This window comes from Nipponia nippon, unplaced genomic scaffold (genome assembly GCF_047370975.1).
Source record: "Nipponia nippon isolate SJK-2023a ecotype South Korea unplaced genomic scaffold, ASM4737097v1 scaffold_5, whole genome shotgun sequence".
NCBI classification, from domain to species: domain Eukaryota; kingdom Metazoa; phylum Chordata; class Aves; order Pelecaniformes; family Threskiornithidae; genus Nipponia; species Nipponia nippon.
Genome location: NW_028262369.1, coordinates 84,562,791 through 84,586,542, shown reverse-complemented (window position 1 = coordinate 84,586,542; position 23,752 = coordinate 84,562,791). Strand labels below are relative to the sequence as shown.

The window sequence follows — 23,752 nt, the reverse complement described above, 5'->3', positions numbered from 1 at the left end:
AAGTGCTAATTGGCACCGCTTTGCATCAGATCCTATTCCAACCTTTGGCCAGCACTTGCTATTTACACACCGTGTCCCGTGTGCAGCTGCACCGAGCCTGTCTGGAATGAGGCATCCGAGGGAGTGGCCCCCAAATGGTCACCTATGAACCGTGAATCCCTCTAACCCTGTCCCTTACGGGTCCCAAATCACTCTGGTTGAAGGGCAGAAACACCCCCTTTCTACAGGTGAAGAAAATGCCCCATGAAAGAGCAGACCCCAAAGTCAGCCTGGAAACTAAGAGCTCATCCAGGTGTGCCAACAGGCCAAGGGGAGCTGGGAGATGGGGTAGGGTGCCCACGCGGTGTCATACTCCCTTCAACAAACTTGCCTTAGAGGATGAAGAGCACATCACCTTGGGGTTAGTAGCTATTAAAAAGCAAAGGTTTCAAATCCTTCCATACATTGCATTCGTTTGGTGTCAGGTCCTCACAACAAACTGGAACAGAGATGGCTGCTGGAAGAGTTTATTCTGCTGTTGTACTCGTTCAGGAAAGGACCAGCATTGCCCTCTCCATCCCATGTGTTTGTAAGAACTCCCAGTGTTAATGGTGCCTGGACAAACCAAGCCTCTTCAAAGCTACTCACCTCTTTGAGGAGAGGGAAGTCCTGAATTGTTTCAGCTTCTTAATATAAAGGCAGGGGGGAATGAGAGAGAGAGAGAAACAGAGAGAAAAACTGACGCAGGATTTAGGATGACACAAATTATATTTCTGAACATCGCCAAGAAACAAAACGGGACAAATCCATCTAGTACTTGTCACTGGAACTGGGTGTCACAGCTCTGAATACAATGGGAATTGTTCAGCTTTGTTTAAACAAAACAAAAATTAAAATAATTAAAAAAAACACTCAAAACCCAAACATTTCTCAGGTCATTGTGGTTAAACTCAGAGACTGAAATAACAGAAGGAAAAGAGATTGCCGATACATCGCCAAAGTCGTTGCCATTTGATTCAGTTAAAGAGAAGCAATAGGCCCAGGACTGCATCTGGCAAGTTTCAAGTAGGGACCATCTACATGAAATGCAGACTAGGGACAGGATTAGCAGAATACGCTGTAAAAACAGGTGAAGGAATCATAGCCATAAGACACATCAAAGTACAAGTTCATACAGACCAGTCTTCACAGCTGTAGCTTCTCCATTTAGTTTCATAAACAAGATTTCTGAAATAGCCTTCTAATTCTCAGCCCCCATGTGTCAGCTACAGACCCCAGGCTTCACAAGGGCTGGTAGCACAATCCAGCTCTGGGCACCACACAGGACCCCCTTCCGTCAGGAGTTTGCTACTCAGAAATGTCTAAGCCAGAGCATGCAAGCAGAGAGGTGTCTGCAGCTGTGCCAGGTGTGATGGTACCTGTGTGGCAAGGAATAGCCTCCCTGTGTCAGCCCAGAGAAGAAAAGCTGCTGCTTGTTTTCCCGATATCAGCATTATCAAGCTGCACTGTGTAGGATTGGCTGATGGACACATTTGTGCATCTTCTAGCTTTGCGCTTTAGGCTGGTGGGAAGTGCCCTACGCTACCGTCATCCTCAAAGAGCATGGGAGAGGCTGGGAAGCAGGAGGAGCTGGAGAGTGGGGCCAGATGCTGAAAGACAGAGAGGCTACTAAAATCAGAGGCTACCGTGTTAGAAGCACACAGGCCTTGGCTGTGGAAGATCAGTAGCTCTTCCTAGAAAGGGCTGAGAGAGACAACCCTGAGTCCTCCAGCCAAGGACATTCACTGTTTTGTGGTACGGACTGCACAGCATCCAAAACATCTGCAATAGTGGCAGAGAGCATTCAGTCCGTCTGGCACAGAGGAGGAAAGAAGAAACTCTGAACTCAGTGTCCTTCACAGGAGAGAGATGCCTGTTATCGTATTGAACACACACATCTTGACCACTCACATTTTGTTCTCAGCCCTAAATAAAGAGGTTCTGGACCTCCCTGGAACCTAGAGGTGAGGAAGTCAGCACATCAATTCAAAATCAATATATCACCCCTCCATCCTCCCCCAGCATCTCCTTAGCCTTAGGCCTTTTCCCTTCAAGAGGCTGTTGCAAAACTTAACTGAGCTGGCATCCCAATTCCAGGCAGAATATGGAGCCCTCACATCTGCTCCAGGTCATAAAAAAAGAGACCCCTTTGACTTGTGGGCGGTTGCCTTGGCCACGGTCTTTGGATAGTGGGACAGGAAAGGGTTCTGCAACTGCGAACAAAGCTTCAAGGATTGTGGCAAACAGGTCACAAAGCAGGACTAGCTCTGAGCAGCTGGAACAGAGCCTGCACAATCCCTTTTACTGCATCACCTTCACAGCCGAGAAACGCAAAGGTGGTAAAAGCAGACAGCTGAGGAATGCCCATGGAAAGTAGCACAGAGTATGCAGGAGTCTCGCCTGGAACAACACATTCGTCTTTACCCTGGGACCTTTCCCTAATTCCATCTAGTAAAGATATACTACTGACATTGCTAAGATAGAAAAAGAGAGGAAAAGCAATGCCTTACTTCTTTCTTATCAGTTGGGCAAATGATAATTCCCACTGCACAGGGGGATTAGGCTCAAATTGGAGTAGCATCATAAACCTATAGCCGTAAATCTCTGACCAAACTGAGGCCAATAGAGCAAGAATATCCTTCTAAGCCAGGCTACAAAACCAGTCAATGGCATGGGATGAGAGATGCTTTTATTGTTCACCCAGTAAAACAATCAAGTGGAAGATTATTAGATGGGGAAACAGCAGCTTTGCTGGGCCAGATACCAGGTAATCCCTGAAATGTGTCCAGTGTACCTGTCAGTGGAGCAGAACTGGGCAATAGGCTTCTTTGGGTTCTCTTCAGTGGATAATGTATTCACCAAAAAATGCAATTTAGGGTTAACTGAAACCAGTCATCAGCTTAAGAAAAAAAGGCAAAGGCAAAAAGACTATTATAAACATTAAAACATTTTCTTTCAGCATTTTCAAAACAGAAGGATTCACATTTTTGCTTCAAAGCAGCTTGTTATAGCCTAAGTCATTATGTTTTTAAAAAAGTGAAAAAACAACCCTACAAATGAATGCTTCATTTTGGTTTGAAAGAATGTTTTTCCAATGTTTCAATTTTTCCCTTTTTCATTCCACTGAGAAAATGGAAAAAAAAAAAAAAAAGTCTCAGGTCACCCTTCAATTTCAGGTCACCCTTACAAGCTTTTTCCCCAGATTTTTCAGTTCAGCCCGCAAACTGAAAAACCACTGTGGGCACAGCCTACTTGGGAGCTTACTGTCCCTCTTTCTATTTGAATCAGTCCTAAGCCAAAGAAAATGGGAAGTTCATTTCACCAGGTAATACCAACCAGAGTCAAGGTACTTAGCAGATGTAAAAATACTGAATATGGGAGGAGTTGTGGCTGTTTACAATGGGCTGAACATCACCCAGGAGATAAGAGATCTCCTAGCTCCAAAAAACATTGCCATCTACAAGCTTCCTGCTATGCCATCCTACTCTCATATAAGGCAATTTATAAACTGTGGGTCCGATCCTGCATTTGACTGAGATGTGCTGACACCGCTTACTTGTGAGCAATGCAAGATCCAGGTACCCCACCCCACCTGCTCTAAGCAAAGGGGTTTGGGGGTTGGGATTTTTGGGTTGCGGGGAAGCAAATGGAGAGAGACGCAACGTCCTCCCCGCTAGCAATATTTGAGCATCACTCACGTGACCTGAAAACAACATCCCTTTTTTGCAGAGTGTTACCACTTTCTGCAGGGACAATACAGTACTGGATAGTTGCTTTGCAAGCTCAATAAAATGAAAAGGCCTTACAATGATCTTTGTTGGGACAGTCATCTGGTTCAAACACAGCAGAAGACAACAACAACAACAACAGAAAAAAAACCCACAATAAATTAGGTATCAGCACAGCTTTCTAAATGCTCTAGAACAATTACTTGCAAGACAAAAAATCATAGCTCTGGTACTTAGAATCTTGTCTTTTTTTTTTTAAAAAAAAACAATAATCCACAGGTTTTGCATAAAAATAAACATTTTAAGCTGACAGCATTATGTTAATTGGATCAACCCGCTTTTTAATATATATATTTCTATGTATATTTAAATGTTTATTTTTAAATGAATATTCTTTAAAGGAGTAATGGGAGTCACAAATGCATAAAAATAGATATTTTGGAAAAAAAGAGTAATAATAAAGACAACCCAGGTGGAAAAAAAAAAAATCAAACAGGGCAGTATTCTAAAGCAACAGCTCACCATACTATAACTTGTGGAGTCCAGTCCTTCTGTATTGTGAGCAGTTACTCCTAAATACTATTGGGGTTTGTAACAGTGAAGTAAACTATAAATTCCTGCACATTTATTTAAAATTTAAAGAAAAAACAAAACAGAGAAGGGATTTGGGTATACAGGACAGATTTTGATGTCTGTTACATTGCTGTAAATAACTAGCACAGATCATCTCCCAAGCTGAAAGCAGGAAGAACTCCAGCAATTCTTGCATTTATAAGAATATATTTTCTGTCCCTCTGAACCAAAATTAAAAAAAAAAAAAAATCCACTTTTGTCCTACAATGTTTTTTCTGTTGTCCTACAAATAACCAAAACAGATTGGAAAAGGTGGGATTTTCAGTAGTGTGTGTCAGCATTCCGTGCATGTTTGACAAAAGCCAGCTCCTAACAGTTAGGCAGATTATTTCAGAGAGTGATCCTGTCCCTTTACAGCAGGAGGTAACCTCACTGTTAAAAATCCCTTCAAGGCAAAAAGATCGGGGGGGGGGGGGGGAGCCATAAAAAATAATAGCCTGACCTGCTTGCCAGCTGCATCAGTATTCAAGTAAAGTTTAAAGTACCTTTGTGGGACTTTAGAGTCTTGGAGGGTCAGACCAGCTTATTTTAACAAGTGTAATATGCACTTTGAAACAGCTTTGTCATCTGCTTGGTTAAACTAAAAAACAAAACTCAAAAACAAACAGGAGCAAAGGAAAGGTATAGGAAAGGTCTCAGCATCAGTATTAGACTGCAGAGTGTCTTCTTGACACTGACACTTTGATATTCTTGCCTTCCTTTCTAATGCATTAAAATATCATGAAGTCATGCAGCCATTCTAAATGAGTATTTCAAGAGCCCAGTTTTTGTAGAGGTTAACTTGATCACCAGCACAGCACTGGAGAAAGCTGATCTAGCAATATTTCACTTACAGAACTCTTCAAAAGAAAATAAGAAATACAATTCCACAAATAACAATGCCAATTAAAAAACCAGAAAGCAAATTGGTTTTTTCCTCTGTGTTTTTTCTTAGACATTCTTTCAGAAAAAAAAAATTTCCCTTCTCTCTTTCTTTAAGAGCAAATTTTCTAACCAGCCAGATTTTAGAGCTATCTTCCATCTACATGAATCTAAGCTCTTTTGAAACTGCCTACAGGGTTTTGGGGGCAGAGGATTCTTCTCCTAAATTTCAGAGCCATCTAAATGGCATCCACTTGTTTTGTCTTGTTTCTCCTCTTGAATTTGTGCGTTCCCCTTCACATTTCACAGGCCAATACTACTCTGAGAATTTCGGTGTCTGCATTTGAAAGAACTTTGGACTGAGCACAGCTTCACACATTTCATCTTCTCCATGCCCTTTCCATGTAGTTTCTTCTATCTTTACATGTACAAAATCACAGTTTGTGTAACATTGTTTTAAAGGAAGAAAATAAAATACACACACGCGCACACACACATACATTGTATTGGTGGACACTATACACTAAATATTTTTTTCAACAGCATAGCAGAAAGTTTGGCCTACTGTAGGTTGAACATGTTGGGAAGGCTGAATTTTTACGGTTGCCATGCAAGCCACTTTCAAGACAAAACAGATGAACCCACCCAAGAGCAAATGCAGCTTCTGCTCCCAAGCCATTAGACAAATACTGCCTTTGTAGGGATCAGACTGACATCTCACCAATTCAGTCAATGCAGTATTTAGAGAACCACACTGAGTTGCTTCTGCATCAGTCCTCTGAATCCAAATGCTGTTAAAACCAAAGGGGGAAGAGGGTATTTGACTTGCCTTATTATTATTAATATGTATATATTTTGATAACACTTTGAATTTCAATTTACTTCTGAAACCTTGCCCTTTGAGAAGAACACACCCTTTAAGTTGACTTTTTTTTCTGGCTTCTGTTCCTTTAAAATTCTCTCTTCTTTTCATTTCGCTGTTCTTTTTCAATTATCTACCAGAAAACTTGCTTTCTTCCAGCAGAAATGCGGCTGGTGGGCTTGGGCTTTCACTGCACCCGCTCTGTGAAATTCTCTGGGAACACCCCTCGGCATTGGTCAAGTTCCTTATGCTGGATCCAGTCAGACTCCTTCACGCCCATCAGCCATCCTTCATCCTGGAGGAGAAGACAGAGATCAGATGCTGAGGGATAGATGTGAGCAGGGATTTTTCTTACAGAGTGCAGGCCAAGGAGGTGTCAAGACATTATCAAAGCCATGCTCATATTTGGCTTGGAGACAACCCAGGAAGAGGATGGGGGAGAAGGAAAAAAATGCTTTCATTCCCTTTTAAACAGGGAGAAGGCTACACCGCACCAGTCAGTACCAAAACTCCTATCTGACCCAGAGTGTCTAGTGAAATTGTAAAAACTTAGCAAGTGTAATAGAAACATGTCATAATTTACACCCACTGAAGCAGGAGAAATTCTGCCAAAGAAAGTCTCTAGAGCTACAGGATGGGAATCACCTGTCTCACCTTTCACAATCTAAACACGAGGGTTCTGGCACTCTCCATAGTCACAAAAAGAGATGGGCACCTCCACAGTACAGTTCATTCCATTCATATTGGTCTTTGGAAAGGATGAATCATTCCCTGGAGGTGCCTATCCCCTGCTCCAGTCAGGGCACCTGGATGATTAGCATTTTAGAGAGGTGGTAGAAGCAAAACGAGTCTTGTTTGCTATGATGAAATTCTGGTCTATGAGAATTGGGAGCCGAGGAGCTCAACTCATCTTCCCAAAACCCAGCAGTCTGTTGGGCTTGATGCAAGGTGAGGTTAGCAAAACTCCCAAACTTGTGCTACACATGATGTAAGACTCAAGGTGTCTCACAAGGGTCCTCCCTAGGCACCAAACCTATACATCTACAAACAGGGATGAATTTTCACTGAGGCAAATGGAGTCCTGCCTGGTAGAACCTGCTCAGGAGGAGAACCAGACTTCCCACACTCTGCCTGCAGGGTGTCTAGCATCGAGATTTCCACTCCATTCAAAGCACATGAGGGAGAAAAGATATTCAAGGTGTGAAGGCTGCACTGCCTGCAGCTCAGGTGTGCAACCACCCTATTCTCTGCATGCCTTGGAGCTGCCACCATGGAAGCACCCCTTCAGCATGCAAATGTACACACTTATATGAGTCATTTGCAGTGGGGCAGCCCATGGCAAGAGAGCTGCACAGGGGACCACTGCCTCCAAACTCAACAGCCTGCTCTGCATCCATTCCTCTGGGCAAAGCACACACCAGGCTCATTCAGAGATATGTTATCACATTCGACTACATAACTTGCCAGGGCAGAAGTGCTCAGGCAACCAGATGATCTAAGCTGTGGGGAAACGGGGCATGCGTGCATGTGGTTCACACAGTTGTTCTGCTGCTTCTGCTTTCCTGGAACTGGCAGGAGTTACCCATGTATTTACCCGAGGCCAAGCAATGCCTCCCTTGAAACATGTTCTTTAAAAACGTACCTGCACAGTGAAGAAGTGATGCAGCCCTCACCAGGGGTGATCCATAGGGCATGTATTGATTTCCACTGCCATTTTGCAGCTTCTGCCCTCTTGTCCTGTTTTCTGCATGTTTCATGCGGCAGCAGCTCAGACCAGCCATTGTATCTGAGTTCCCTGCTCCTTGCAGACTGTACTGGGTGCCTGCAGGCTCAGTTAGCCCTTGCTGCTGCCTTAGATTTGAGCATTCAGGGGATGTCATGGGAATGGCACGAGACGGGAGCCCATGTGCAGCAGCCAGCTGCAGGGGCTGCAGAAGGACTGACATGCCATAAATCAGGAAGACAAATGACTAGGCGGAAGACACTGGGCCCAAGTGTCTGAAAGGCAGCTTCCAGCTCATAACACGGCAAGCACAAAAACTCATCCATTTGCACACAGCATCTGTGCCATACAGCATGCATCGCTCCCACTGCATCCTGCTACGAAGGGTTTCCTCAGCTGTAGGGATTAGACATGAGGACCCAGAATGACCCTTGCCAATTTTGAACCACATCACTTGAAGTGCCAGCTTAGAAGCGTTGCTGCTCTCAACCCTTTCTTCTATCAAGAGAGACGAATCCAGGCCTGGCTGATGTACCCACAAACTGACACCTAAGCTGTGAGATGGGGACATGGATCACAGTCTATTATTCTAAGCTTCCTCCACTGACGTGCACAGTTCGTGCACAGTTCATGCACATGTTAACAGCCAACATTTTCTGGCTGGGTATGGTCGAGGTTAGGGAAATGAGCTGTAGCACAGGATACACTGTAGGAGGGTTAGAGGGCTTCAGTGCAGCTACAGCATCATGTTAGCAACACTCAGAGCTCACCCTCTGCAGCTTGGAGAGTCTCGAGTTCATGGCTGTTGCACCCACATCCAGCTAAAGTGCAAACATAGGGCATTGAAAAACTCTGCTCCACAAATGCCATCTCCTACCACAGAAACTAGGGGAGCTGCCACTCATTTCCCATCTAGAAAGCTTTCTGAGAAAGAAACGCTCACAAATGCTTGTGCAGGGCAGTCCCACTCAGTGAAGAGTCTTGTCGCCAGAAGGAATCACTGCCTCTACCCCTCACAACCCTTCCCCCCAGAGCACCTAAGCTCTGCGGGAACTGCCGGCACATTATAGCTCCCATTTCACAAGCAGCAGCAAGATCTGCCTCCACAATTCACAAAGCCAACAGCTGAGCCACAAACAGGATCCACATCTTCTGTGGCCAGTGAACTACATCACCTTCCCTTTATCCCTTGTGGAATCCAGATCTTGTCTGGGCTTGGCCAAACCCAAAGAGCTGGTGACTACTGAATAAATTTGGACAATTCCCTTCCTTTTCCAAACAAAAACCTGGAGACATGACCATGAATTTTATAAAATCACCACCACCCTCAGCCACAGTAGTAAAACTGCTGCAGACTTTATCAGCTGGAAGCCCTCAAACACAGCAAGTGAGGAGGATTTACTCAAGGCTTCTAGAAAGAGTTCAGATTAAAGAAAAACATCACCAATTAAATTGAGGTTGGAGATGGACAGTAAGACTGTTCTCTGGTGCTGAGCCACCCGCTCCAGCCTTTGGTTCTGCTGCCATCTCCTGACCAAACACTGTCTTTTGGAAATAGCCATTGCTATGCTGAAATGCAAGACATCATCCACGGCAGGCTGCTTTCTCAGAGCTCCAGCGTTTCCCAAAAGGGGAGAAAACATGATCATAAGCTGTGAGTCACTCCTGCCAATGTCACAGTCTGCACTGCAGTGGTCACAGGGAACGTGCATCAACTTTAGGAGCAGTGAGGAGGCAAAGTATGGGCTCTGTTGGGCCCCCAATCAAGGAAGCCATTGTATTGGCTCAAAAGCCCTGAAAGGGACAGGAAGCCACAGCTATTTCACATGCAGGACAGTGTCTCCACTTTCCAGTCACAAGCAGAGTCCTCCCCTCTGTTGCAGGAAGCCAATCTCAAGCTCAAGGACAACCGGCTCTCCCACGAGCTCCCAGCCACAAACTGATGGCGCTGCATCCAGCCAGCCAACTGTTAGTGGAGGAAGAAGCAGCTCTGGAAATCCCCTTGGCTCCTCCCGGCCCAGGCTCACACCGTCTTCCCCACTCACCTGCTCCTCAGGGTTCTCAAATGGAATCACAAGCACCACATCCCCGGCCTTCAGCTGCAGCTCGTCACTGTCAGTGGCCGTGTAATCATGCATGGCCTGGACCTATGGGGAGAGGAGAGCTTGGGTGAGGCCAGCCTTCTCTCACCCAGCTCTGTAACGGGTGACAAGGCTTTCCACTTCATTGATTCACTGGATGATTCAGGTTGGAAAGCACCTTTGGAGGTCATCTGATCCAACCTGCTGCTGGAGGAAGGGCAAGCTTGGATCACAAATGACACATCTACGAGAATAACCACTTCCCTTAATCCAATGGCTACATGCTCGTTCATACAGCTTGGCATGCAGCTCGCCTTTGCCACAAGGGCATCCTGGTGAATCTCACTCAGCTTGTTAGGCATCAGCACCTCCACATCCTTCCTTAGGAGGGTTGAATTCCCATGGTATGGGCCTAAAAACCTCACAGACTAGCAAGCCTGTACTCACTCAAATGGTGCCCTGTATTCTTTTTTGCAGCTGGACTGCAAGAGTATGAGAGATTACAGCCTCCCATCTCTGTCACAGCAAGCAGGGAGAGGAAATGTAGGGAAGAGTATCAGTTTGGATCTTTGAGTGATTGTATCCTGCCATGTCTTCTCTTTGGTATTCAGCCTAATTCCTATCAACATCTGCGTTACAGCTTTTCTACTTCAAACCACAGCTCTCCACTTCAAGCACTACAGTCTATAAAGCTGCCTGTAACCAGTCTAAATGTGATGAGCCTCCTATTGTTCTTCAGGGCTTTGTCATTCTTCTGCTTTTGGTAGAACTCCCAGGAGAGAAAAAAAAAAAAAAAAAAAGATGCATGGACATGACTAAAGCAGAAGAAAAGCATTCCTATAGCAGGAGACTGTCATTTCTTACTTTCAGGGCATGATGAATCTGTGCTGTCTTGCTACCATATTCCATTATGCACATTAAATTTGTGGCCTATGCCCACCCAGAATCACTCCTTCCTCCACACCTTCCAAACAAGCTGCGAGTGATCTTTGACATATTCAGAATACCCACCAGACTTCCCTATCTAATCCTATATTTTTTCCTGTTCATCCTGGCTTTCTAATTTCCCCAAACGCAAAGTCCTCTGTCCCTACTGGTGTTTCCAACTCTCCTTCATTTGCCACTTGCATCGAAGTTTAACCTTTCTAGTTTGGAGCACAACTTCTTATCTACTATCCAGAGTCTGTGACTGACACTAGCACACCACCAGAGATAGAAATAACTGCAGCAGAGAGAAGGAGGGGTTTTGCTATACAGCACAGCCAGATGTTTAGACACCGATGCTCTTATACAGTCCTTTGAAGCATCTGGAACTGCATGAAGCTGGGCTGCTGGAGAGGAAGGTGCATCTCTCCTTCAATTTCCTTTCTCCCTTTCAATGTGGCATAGCCCATGGCCATGCTGAGTGAAAGCTGTTAATCCATTAGAGGGGAAAAAAAAAAAAAAGATTACCAGGAACTCGGTGTCCCACCACCATGCACTCACCTTGAACAGAAATCCTGGGGGCATGTCAGCTCTTTCAGACGAAGCACCTCCTTCCACAGTGCCATTGACGGTAGCAGGGAAAGTTTCCACAACGACAGCAGGCAGAGAGCTCTGGTAGGCAGCAGCAGCCAGGGAAGGAAAAAACGCCATTGAGAAAAGAGAATCCAAAATTGCAGCTCCAAATCCATATCCCAACCCCACCCATGGCTTCAGCAGTTTTACCCAGCACACCAGTCAGTGACAAAAACACCCCAAAGGACAGCAGAGGCAGCAGTAAGGCAGAAGAGGTGACCACTGTCTTCCTTTGCTTAAGGCTGCAGAAGGGCCAGAGAGGATTTAGAGCTTTTCTGTGACCATAATACCCAGCATTTCCCATTCGCTCTGGTCACGACACAGTTCTTGTAGAGCCCTCGTGGAACAGACAACTCAAATGCGACAGCCTATAGGGACCAAGCAGCCATGAAATGGGACCTACTCCAGTCCCCTAAAAAGGTGGCAGTACCAAGAAGAAAAGAGAAACCCTGGATGTTCAGGGGACACAGGCAGAGTCCAGAGGACAGGATAGGTAAAGTAAATGGTGAGGAAGGAGGAACCCAGCAGACAACGCAAGCTTAGCACAGCACGGGCTGTGGGCTGGCTTCACAACATGGGTGAAGGGACAATTCTTTTTGTGGACATCTTCCAGCAGAGCTTCTCCCTTAGCATTACAGAGATAAAATGCAACAGCTAAGTCTGGCCTCTGAATAAGAGCATTGTAACTGCTGGGGTGGCAGGGATGTGTTTTTCCAGGCAGCCACATATGTCTTTTCCCAGCCCAGCCTCCCACATCTGCTGTATGACAAAGGGATGTGATGGAGAAAAGGGACTGCTGTCCCTCGAGGTGCTTACCGATCCTGAATCAGCTTCAGTTTTAGATGCTTCAGCTCCAGCTGCTGCTTCTGATCCAGCTGCTTCAGCTCCTGCATGGGCTGCTTCTGCAGGCTGCAATACAAAAGTCATCCAGGTGGACAGTTATGCTCATTACATCACCTGGGTGTGCAGAAAAGTGCGGCTCAGTCTGTCCAAGTGCTCTACGCTGTTGACTGCTGCCATCTGCTGACAAATAGCTGAGAAACCTCAGGGTCTTGCTAGGTTTCTGTCTCCCTCTTTCTCTGCAACCCAGTGAAATCACAGTAAAGCCTGCATTCCCTCACTCCAGCCATGCAGCGGGCAATACTCCAGAGGAAATCAATGAAACACCAAAAATCCTGTGCATCTCTTTCTTTTCACGATCTAAATCGCAGACCTACTTTACACACTATCTATTATTACCTATAGATTGCCCACTTGTATATGAATACAAGGATCTCTCATTAGGCTACTTCCAAGGATCAACAATCGAGGAATATTTAAGCCTTTGCATACTCCCAGAAACAGAAGAGCATGGTAATAATGTGTCCAGATATGGAACTTAGTCTGGACCCAGCATCTACATGACATTAACACTGAATCAAACTGAACTGAAAACTGTACTAACTTTCACCCAATTTGATTTTGGATAGGCCCAAGGAGTCATGACTTTGGATTCTGTTGTGAATATTCTATTAGTAAGAATTTGCTATGAATATTCCACATGATGCGTGCACACATTTGTGTTGGTGGAGAGGGGAGTTTCTAATGCACAAAAGCTGCCACCACCAGGGAGAAATATTCAACATCACCTACTAATCACTGCCTGACAGAGACTGTTCTAGGAAGCCTGGGGACAGGGGTTTCTGTGCACAGCAAAAGACCAACCAAACACCTCTGATACACTTCCAGGAGTTCAAGTTTTTATTCTCCCTTGCCAGAAGTCAGGCTAACTCTTTTTCAACACAAAATTAAAGATATTCATTTGCCCCTCCCAGAAACTGCAGCAACGCAGAAAGTAAGTTGGATCTGGTAGCATCAATGCTGCAGATCAGCCCCTTGGGAGACTGGCCAGGCAGCACCTGGGAAGACTCCTGACAAGAACCTCAGGGGTCTAATCTGCAGCCCAAGTGATTTCATGGCCAGTCTATACCCATTCGTTCTCCATACCAGATAGCACATGCGCCTCGTTGCAGAATCTAACCAGATACCCACTTTATACTTGCACAACAGAGATTGCTATACAGAGATTTTCCATTTTTAATACTTGTGAATAAACCAGCCTTAGCATGCCTACGTGCCTCATACATGTGGTAAACACATCTACTCCTGAATACAACCACGTTCAAAACAAGGCATTGTCCAGATTTCTTAATATTGCAATTCTCATGGTCCCAACCCTACAAAAGCCCAGTGTAAAGCAGCGACCATGGTAACCCTTAACTCCACACCGATCTGGCTAGTAGCCATGCACTGGCACAATGCTCCAAGTAGTTTTCTAATAACAGCAGCAATAATGAAGAAATAAATTCTTGATTTAACAAAAAGCCATTACTTTACCTTCAGCTGCTCCAATGGTGCCATTTAACACATGCTTTCCTCTCCTATCACATCCTTCCTCATGTCTCCCCATCACCACGTCCACAGCCTTATATTGCCAGAGAGTATTATAAACAGCAGAGCTGCTCCCACCCTGCAGAGGCTTCCCACAGCAGCTTTGGTAGTGCTATGGTAAATGTATGCATATGAAATGCCACAAAGGCTTCTCCTGTTTAATTAGATTCACTCCCAGGTTGCTTTTTATTTCGATTCAGTGAAACTGGAACGGGGACAGATGCCAGCCCAACTCTATCTGGCCAAGCATGGACAAGTGAAAAGGAGCTCAACGTGAGCTCCTTTTTTAAAAGCAGCTAATTTGCAAGAACAGTATTTAATAACCAGAGAAATTGAATCTAAATTAATACCCTGGATTTCAACAAAGGGCATTTTCATGTCAGCTACTTATTTTTCTATTTTATGTACCTGTGGACATCCCAAGGCCTATAAAAGCATTTACAGTCATGGCAAGATACTATAGGGAGAAGAGGAAGAATTGCTCACCGCTGTTGCCAGGTTTGAAAGCTTTGCTTATTCCAACAGCAGCATCATATATACCAAATGCAAGTTTCCTAGTCCACAGAACTAAGTTCTGCTGCATCCAAGTTTCTATGCAGTTGTTAACCTCGTGGCATATGGGACTATATAACCATGCAACAGGTCTCCTCTTGTCAACAGCTAAGAAGAACATTCGAGCAAAAACACTTCAGAAGACTTGAAGAGGAGAATTCCCCAGCTATGGGGAGGTCTGCTCTTTAACTGTGTATGGTATGCCAAGGTGAGAATTGGCACAGTGAGAACACCTTGTCTAGTAGCATTCCCCGGTTGATTAAATTGTCCTTTGGGTGAAATCAGTTTCCAGGATGGGAGAAATGGCCCAAAACACTTTTTACACCCCAGACTGTAAGCACAGCTCAGTTAGATACAGTCATACCTCAATCCCTGCCCATCCACTTGAAAGGCACGAGATCCTTCCTTGCAAAAACACAGACTTCTTTTCTTTCTTATTAAGACAGACAGACAACGCACATACAGCGGAATGACAGATGTTAAACACTGATGGCTGATAAAACACACAAGGGAAACATCTTTCTTGACGTGACCCAAGCTCATGTGAAGGAGAGCACTGGCCACAGTGAGTCCTTGGGCCAGGCCCTCAGCAGGGCTTACATCATGTCCTCCCAAGTACTGACTCTAGGTGGTGATCTGGCCCTTGAGAATGGAAAGCTTGGCAGGACTCATTCCCCAGCATAAGCTGAGGACATGTGCTTACATCTACACTGTGGGATACAGCCAGCTCAAGGAACAGGCTTGAGTACCCAGACCAAGCATTTTCTGTCCACACTGCTGGCTGTTTGTCCAGAGGGACTCAAAAGTAGTTGTGCTTGAAATATCTCCCATTGGGCTAATCTGCAGCAATCTGAGACCTTCCCAGGCCCAATATACCTAGAGGGCATAAATGAGGGTCTGACTTTGGTTCAGATGCAGAGCATGTGTAGGGTCTCCTTTGTCAGCAAGCTCCAATGCTGACGCTGAGGCAGATGCCAGGTAAATCTTGGGCCTGCACTTAACTTTCAGTGTAGACACAGGCTGAGCTATTTCACATCAGCATTTCTGGCAACGATGGTCAATGAACAGCAAACACCACAGCTAATTCCAAGCATGTATGTATACCCAATGATGCAGGCAGTAAGGACGAGGGGCAGCTGAGATATTTATGCATCACACACAAGACCAACAGGACATACAGAGTTCAGGAAATACTGAGGAGTGGAGGGTGAGGATGATGCCACAGCAGGATTAAGTTTAATGAGAACGTCACAGCATCATGCCAAAGGAAAGGCGAGTTAGCAGGGAAAGGCAATGGGGTTGTGCGCTGGCGGAGACATAAGTTTCAGAGTGCCAGACCCGACTTGCAAACGTGGCTGCCCCTGGGGCTTCACAGAAGGTGCAAAAGTGGGTTCAGCAGCACATGGAGCAACTTTGGTTTGGGGTGTGGGAAAGCAAAAGCAGCGAGGGAAAGGAGACAGGTATGCGCACAGAGATGGCACTGGCACATGCACAGTACGTGATGAGACAGGAAAGCCATATGAAGTTCTTACCTCCCATAAATCCCAAGGTAAAGACTAAGCATGTCAAAGAGCAACAAAAATAAAACATGTTTATATGTGATTATTTCAGTGAGTACAAACATTACAGATGCTGATCGGACTGAAGCAGACATACACATTGAACAGCATTTATCTCTGCATGCTTTAAAAATACTTTTAGTACCTGAATTTATACACCCCTCCCCACTGCATATTCAAATTTAAGCACCAAGGCATCTGAGTAAGGTTTTTTTCTACCTCTGGTATGAAGGGAGACAATCAAGCCACACGCAGTTATCAGTGGCAGACCACATGGCCAGAAAAAAAAAAAAACAAAACCCTCATGAGTTTGTGGTCCATCAGGGTTACATATGCTCCCATACACCCACACCCAATAGAGTTAGTATGATTTCAGAACAAGACTTCAACTGGTGTCTTTGGATCAGTAGTGAAATATCTCAACCTCTTTGCCACAGTGCCCACCCTACAGGAAATAAATTTGACTGCTTTGAAAACTAGGTGGTTTTCACTAGGATTTGTACTGTGGTTACCATTAGAAAGTATTTATTTTACACTCTTTCTTTTAATGACTTCTGAAGCTAATAATAAATACATTAGAACAGCAAATAGGCTATTGCTGAGCAGTTTTGAAAAACCCACTCAGTGTAATATTTGTTCTTTTCTGCAAGGGTAACAGATAATTCCATTTTCAGTCAAATTTATACTTGTATAAAGCCAGTATACCCAATTATCCAAGTTATAACTGGTGATTCAGAAAAAAAAAAATCCCAGTAAATAAATTTAAAACACAGGCAAAAAAATAACCATTTCATACATATGAAATGGAAAGTCTTGGTCAGGATAACAGCCAAATTCAGGATGCACTTCAAAGCCTCCAGCCATTTAGACACAAAATGAAGCGCAGTGCACCCGCCTCTGACAGTGGACAGGACCAGGTACAGGCCAGACCAGAATCGGGCATCTTCCTTTTTGATACTGCACTGCGCAGCACTGTGCTCAGGGAGGAAGCTGCTTCTTAACTATGAACAGAGGCTATGTTATACCCAGAAAAAGAAGGGCTTCACATCACTTCAATATCTATCTACAGCTTTATTCACCTTAAGTAACTGCAGATTACCAGTGTTTATTAAAAATCCCTTTGAGAGCAATTTATAGCAGGAGCACAGAACTGAGGCTGAACTCCCATTCACAGAATAACAGTTTAAACCCATATAACATACAGAGGATGCTTATCTAGGGAGGGACATACATTAAGTTGAACAAGTTGTCAGTCAGTAGATCACCAGAGCAAAGCACAAGCATCCCACGAACACCTAGTGCCAGACTGTGGCCAAGCTAGTAGCCATCTAATTCTCACTGGACTTAAACATCCAGCAGACAAGACCAAGGTGCCCATCTGCAAGGCACAGGTCTGGGCACCCAGCCCAGCCACCCACGGCTCAGGTCCACATTATCATTCACATGGGTGCAGGTCACGCCACACTTGGCAACAAGTCAGTTATGAAGGCAGAAGGAATGGTGATATGAACCAACCTGGGAGGCGGGTGTGGGGGTCTTCCCCACAGTGGCATCTGGTTTAATGGGATCAAAATCCAGATCCAACAGGCTGGCTCCCTCCTGGAAGGGCCCAGGGGCATCAAACTTGGCAGCAGTGAGGAAGAAAAGCAGTACGAGCATTAGACACACACACACGCGTACAGTAGAGGGAGGGTATGCGATCTCCAGGAGCTAAGCCTGCAAGCACAGAAGACACGGTGGCAATGCAAGCACCTGACGTGACTCCTGCCTGCTTGGTGCCTATAATCACGGGCAGTTCGCATGGGTGCCACTGTAAACCAAACCTGAGCCTTCTCCACAGGACTCGTTCATCTTCCCACCTGTCCAAATGAGCTGACATGGTGTGAGCATCTGACCTGCTCTGGTCAAAAGGATCACTGCTACTGACAATTCAGAAGGGCTTCTCTTCTATTTATATCTATTCCCCGTAGCTCATCCAGCTGCCTTTGTACTGAAGGCCCGGGACAGACTCCCTCAGCCACATGCAACTTATCTCAGGAACACGGATCCAGGCAGGAAACCACTCAAGCTGCTGGAAGGTAAGTCTGAGAGACCTCAGAGCTAACTCCCAAAGCTCCTAATTCCCTCCTGCCTTCTGAGACAGAAACACAGAATATGGCAGCTCACCCTAGCTAAGGGATTTGAATCACTCCCCAATCCAAAAATGCTGTTTTCAATGCTTCCCATTCCTGGACATCCCAGAAACATGCACACATGAGTCTTCTAACAAATCATAAATTTGAGAGGCTTTTCTACTCTCTTCAAAGTCAGCAGAATAACCCCCTTTGACTGATTAATGCTCTAGCTAAAGACAATGATGGCACATTCACTGATTACCATTAATAAAACAGTTACTACAAAGGACATGAGTCATTAGTATTCAAAACTGAACTATCACTTTTGGTGTTTAGATTTAACCTAACCACTACAAGACGCTCCTTTCTATGCAGCTTCAGAGGAAGCTGCTCTCTCCAGCAAGTCCAGAAAGATTTGCCCCTGTTTCCACTGACCTCCCAGCTTGCTGGCCCCACTGCTTCAGCTACCTTTCCAACAACACACAAAGTGTGGCAGGTTGGTCTCCACAGTTATATCATAGCCCCACAATGGAAAAACTCCTGGAACATAGCAAGAGACACCATTTAAGAAAAAGTCCTCTGAATACAACCCACACCACCATCATTTTCACCTCCTCTAGTTTCCTCTTACTCCAATTCTCTTCTAGATTTTTCTCTCCCTTATGAAAATCTCTTTTTGAGACCCACAGGGATGAGGACAAGGAACCAAGCTCTCCCATCTCACAATAATAAACTCTGACCAGTATGCAAAAAACAACTAGCATTCTAGTACGCTCCTCCAGCACATCCAGGCCACCCATCAGAGGGGCTCCAACCCCAATCTTCAGTTTTGTTTGGTAGCAAGACATCAAAGGCTCCAGTCATGGAATAATCCTACCTGCCATTCGAGACTAACATGCAAGGGCTAGCACCCAGATCTCCCACAAGACAGCTCATTGGAGCCACGACATCTGACAGGAACGGCTCTGGGCAGCACACTGAACACTAGTGGCTGTTGGGTGCTTCAGTGAAGATTGTTCTGGCAAGCAGAGTCCTCCCTCAGATTGAAAGTCACAGCAGATCCCATCCTGGGTCAGAGCACTGATCAGGTGCAGAAGAGTACATCTGACTAAGGGCTGGCATTCACATGGAAATACATGACACAAACCATGGGGCAGACAGAGCTGTCCATTATGATACAGGAGAAGAAAGCACAGAAAATGATAAGAGAGTTGCTCAGCTGCCTGTGGTCCTGCCTTCCAACACTGCTGTCAAATCATCTCTCTGCTCTGCAAGCTTTATCTATTGCAATGCAAAATCTGACATGGACTTCCCTCCCTTCCCACTCCACCTCTGCTCCTCAGCAGCTGGGTGGAAGGTGGCAAACCAGAGGCAATGGAGCAGCATGATACAAGGAAAAGTTACGGAATGAGTCACAGATGAGCACTGATAGAGAGATTACTTGTGCTTTAACAAGCATTTAGGGGGAAAAAAAAAATATATATATATATATACATGTGTATATATACATAAAAAAGTAAATGCAGGTATCTCATGGTACAGCCAGAAATCTGGTCAGGCTCCTATACACATAAGGACTGCTATTCTCCTAGATCCAACATAGAATTCCCTGCCTGGGCATCCTCTCTTGCAGTGATGTAAATCAAAAGGAATGTGAAGAGAAAAAAAATATATAATTTGAAAATGTTTTTCTTTTCTCAGGGCTTCAAAAAGTGCCACATGACAAGAAAGAAATATTCTGATGGGAACTGCTGGCTGGACTGTGTCAGCAGTCCTGAATTGACAGCAGGCACAGCCCTGCCCATCTAAACTGGAGGCACCTATTCTCCGCAAAGAGAACTTCATGCAATTCCTGTTGGCCTTTCCTGTGCAGGTGTGGGCTTTAAACCGCAAAGCCCATATGTGAAGGCATGGAGAGCACAAAACTGTCTTCTCCCAGAATGGGCACAGATGCCAGGGTCAGCACTAGGGGATGTACAAGGGCAGAAAACACATGCTTCATCCACACCCAGGATCAGTGGGTCTGGAGAGAGCATATCATAGGATATGAGGGGCGCCATAATCCATAAGCTTTCCTGCTGAACAAATGCAGTGATTACTTTCTGGCATCTTCACCAGTGGCATTTCTCCCATTTCTTCTATGAATGAAAGCTCTGAAAGGGCAATGTGCTAGTCAAAGCTGCCTTCTAGCCCCCCTCCCCTCTAAGTTAGCCTTCTATCTAATTCTTTGCCTTCTGAGGTCCAATGCTGAGCTTGCCTTCCTCCTTCACCTGACCAGGTTTCATGGCTTGACACCTCTAAAGAGAAGAAAGGTCAAAAGGAAAAGTTCAGAGGCAGACAAATATAAGGCAGGGCATAGCAGCTAACCTGCGAAGGGGTTGTCACACTTATCTCAGGGACAAAATTGTCATCAAACAGACTGATGATGTTCTCCTGCTTGATCTCCTTGGAGGGGGTGACTTTTGGAGGCGGAGGCACCGGAGGCCCTTTCCTCAACTGCATGCAAGTGAGCACATGGCCACAGCACAGACGGCGACACCCAAAAAAACCAGAGACAGGAACCAGGTTAGCCACAAAAACTGAAGGTGGGGGATATCACAACCACAGGCACAGAGCAGGGTCCAATCAACTCCATCTGAAGAGAGAGGGAGGGAGAGTGAAGGGCTGAATTGAAATGAAACAAAAAAAACAACCAGAGGCCTCCAGAGAAGGTTTGGCATCATTAGTTACACTTCAGCCGTAGGCAAGTTTCCCTCTGCAGAGGAGAAGCGTAACACAATTAATATGCATTGACAGGACATGCATACATAATTAAAGCATGTGCAACCTTCAAAAGAACCACTGGGAAGGGAGCAGATCAATTACTGAGAACACAATTCAATAGACCAGGCCAGCACTGCCTCCCTTTGCCATACTTACCATACTTAAGAGAATGAGAGATCAGACTCAATTTGTCCTATTATTGGTAGGTGACCATGAGGACAGACTCTGATCTGCCCAGTACTGGTGCACTGATTACCAGTGTACCGTAAGAAAGGTCTGAAGGAGCTCTTGATGGCATCTTACCACTTCTCAGCTTTAGGCAAAAACAAACTCCTGAGAAGCCATGACTGCTACGGGCCCAACTCTGCTCTCAGTTTCACCAATGAGCATTGACAGCAATGAAGTCGTGTTTCCCAAACAGAGATCCAGAGAATGCATAACAAAGTCTGACCCTATAACTCTAACCCATCCTAATACCCACCATCATGCTAAAAGACTCAGCCTGACACTGCATCCACAACCCCATGGGAAGCTGTGGTAGACCCTCCCTACATCAACCCATCCACATCCTTTTCACATTTTCCTGTGCCCAAGGCTCAATGATCATTTCTAGATCAAATCAAACTTTGAGGAGCTGCTGCTGTGTTGGAACAAAGCAGCCATACAAGTTCCAAGCACCACAGCAACGCTCAGCAATGACAATGCTTTCCATTTACAGTATTGTTTTACTTGATCTTCTCATCGTACTTAGAATCCCAAGGCAGCAAGACTCAGAGACCTGACAATGGGCACCCGGTATATCAGTGTCAGGCTCAGATCTGAAACACAGCAATCCCCAACTCCTAGTCCTGTATTCACACCCCACCAGCATATAACTGAGCTCTACAAGGTTTTTATTCAGATTGCTAAGGATATGCCCAGTTTTCTACTGGGTTAACCTACTTTACAGAGTGTGAGTGAGTATGCAAACACACATTTTCCACTGAATAGCTGGCTAGGGGACATAATGAAAGTAGTGTGTTCACTTCCAACTTTTCACTGTTTGCAGAAGGTGGCGTGTATACATTCCCTGAGAACAATCCCTTCCTGAAAATCCCCTGCTTGCCATTTGCAAGAAGGGACCAGAAATTTCAGGGAAAAGCTATTCTCAGAACAGAGCCACCACCTACAGAAATGGGAGGGTCCAATAACAAACTCTGAAGTCAAAAAGATCCCAACTCTTCTGCTATTTATTTCTCTAAAACAGTCAGTCTTCTTCTTTCCAATGCATTAGTGTCTTGGAGACCAGCACTTCTACAGTGTCCAGCATTACCTCTAACAGTAGTCTAAAACCATATTTCAAAGACAACAGGATTGCCTATTGATGTTAAGTTATACCTGGAAATTCATCAAGCATGAACAACTTTGCTGCCCAGAATAAAACAAATCCTCTAAAATTTTTCTGCTGACTTGGATCCCACAGGTTTACCTGTCTAAATTCAACATAGTTGCATTGACTTCAAAAGTGTCATTACAGTGTTTCAGTGGTGTAACTGAGAGCAAAAGTCTGACCTTGGAGATTTCACAGACCCCTGAAGTCCTGTATCATCATCAAATTACTCAGCGCGGAGATCTGATAGCAGTCGCTTCTTCCAAAAGACAGAAATAAGCCGGTTTAGAGAATTAAAGGACAGTAAAAGAGCTATTTTTTTTGGCATAGGGAACAGTTCAAAGTTTAGTTAGCATTTATTTGGTCTCTCCTGTTTTGTTGTCTTTCTCTCCACAGCCTTTGTTTATGGTCTGCATTAGTATTTCAGACAGGAATAGCCCAGAGAATTGTATTTGCTTGTTGCTTTTTGCTCCATCATCCCCGCGAGGATGAGGCCCCTAGCCTCCCTAGGAGGACCCTAGAAAAAAAATGACTTACCCACAGGCCAAAAGTAATAACACCTGTAAAGATTTTCATCTTCACAGCTTAAAGTTGAGCACTGTTGAGAGAGGAGACACTTGTGTTTTCCAGCTGGCTGGCAAGCTGACACACTCTTAGTTTCTAGACTTTATCCATACAGACACCAGGCTTGGCTCTGAGTATGAAACCCCTGTCCTTGTCTTCCCTCCCTCTGGAGCCAGCTCTGTCTCTTAGCACCTAGCAAGAATATGGAGTGGAGCTCTTGTTCTTCACTGTAGTGAGGCCTGGGAGAATGAATTAAATATAGATTGGGAAAGAGCTGCCAGGTGGTGGCAGCATTAGCTACAAATGCCATTTCAGTCTTGCCTGTGGCCCATCTGAGATTCCAGCTAGGGCCGCACTGGAATATTCTGCTTGCTCGACAAAGGGTGCCTCTAGCCCCATTCCTGTGGGCAGGAAGGCAGCAAGTGAATGAGAAAGCACTTGCAGGCTGGCAAAAACCAGGCTTATGTGTGCTATTTAAAGGAAAAAGAAGAAGCCAAACTCAGCATGACAAGTCCACAGGCAGGGCAAGTGAAGTCTGCAGCGAACAGCTCAATAAATCTGTATGATTTCTTGTTCCAAACTTCAATCAAGTTATGGCAATCTCTGAAAAAACAGGAAGGCAAATCTGTAGGCACTATCCTCTCTCCCCCGTACACATACCCTACTCCAAGGTCCTAGCCAGGGTGGTGGCGAAGCTGCTCTAGGCTGTGCAATGCTGAGAGGTGCAGAGACGCTGGAGAAGCCCTGAAAAGACACTGCCAGACTTCCACGCATCTCACAGGGCTCAAAAAGACCCTTTTGCCAATATACAAACATCCCCTTTTGTCCCTAGATAATCCTGAAAATCAAAAATGCAGCAGAGGGAAAAATATTGTGAAAGGCTATCCAGAAACAGCAGACAGCCTACACCACAGGCCGGGATTTGGAATCACACTGCT

General features: G+C 45.1%; 1 protein-coding gene across 10 annotated transcripts in view; it reads right to left on the bottom strand.

Annotated features, from left to right (window-relative positions):
- Positions 1–2,690: 2,690 nt before the first annotated feature.
- Positions 2,691–23,752, bottom strand: part of BIN1 (bridging integrator 1) — a 100,514-nt gene continuing 79,452 nt past the window's right edge. For 3 of the 10 annotated variants that reach the window (XM_087731990.1, XM_087731983.1, XM_087731985.1), the window contains 7 exons: positions 20,486–20,614; positions 17,520–17,627; positions 15,978–16,001; positions 12,280–12,372; positions 11,392–11,502; positions 9,871–9,972; positions 2,691–6,397 (listed from right to left, as the gene is read on the bottom strand). In XM_087731990.1, the coding sequence (XP_087588116.1) occupies positions 6,290–6,397; positions 9,871–9,972; positions 11,392–11,502; positions 12,280–12,372; positions 15,978–16,001; positions 17,520–17,627; positions 20,486–20,614 (675 nt within the window). In that variant the 3' untranslated portion in view covers positions 2,691–6,289. The remainder of the gene's footprint in view (positions 6,398–9,870; positions 9,973–11,391; positions 11,503–12,279; positions 12,373–15,977; positions 16,002–17,519; positions 17,628–20,485; positions 20,615–23,752) is intronic. The other 7 variants (XM_087731986.1, XM_087731991.1, XM_087731987.1 and 4 more) reach the window with 3 other exon arrangements.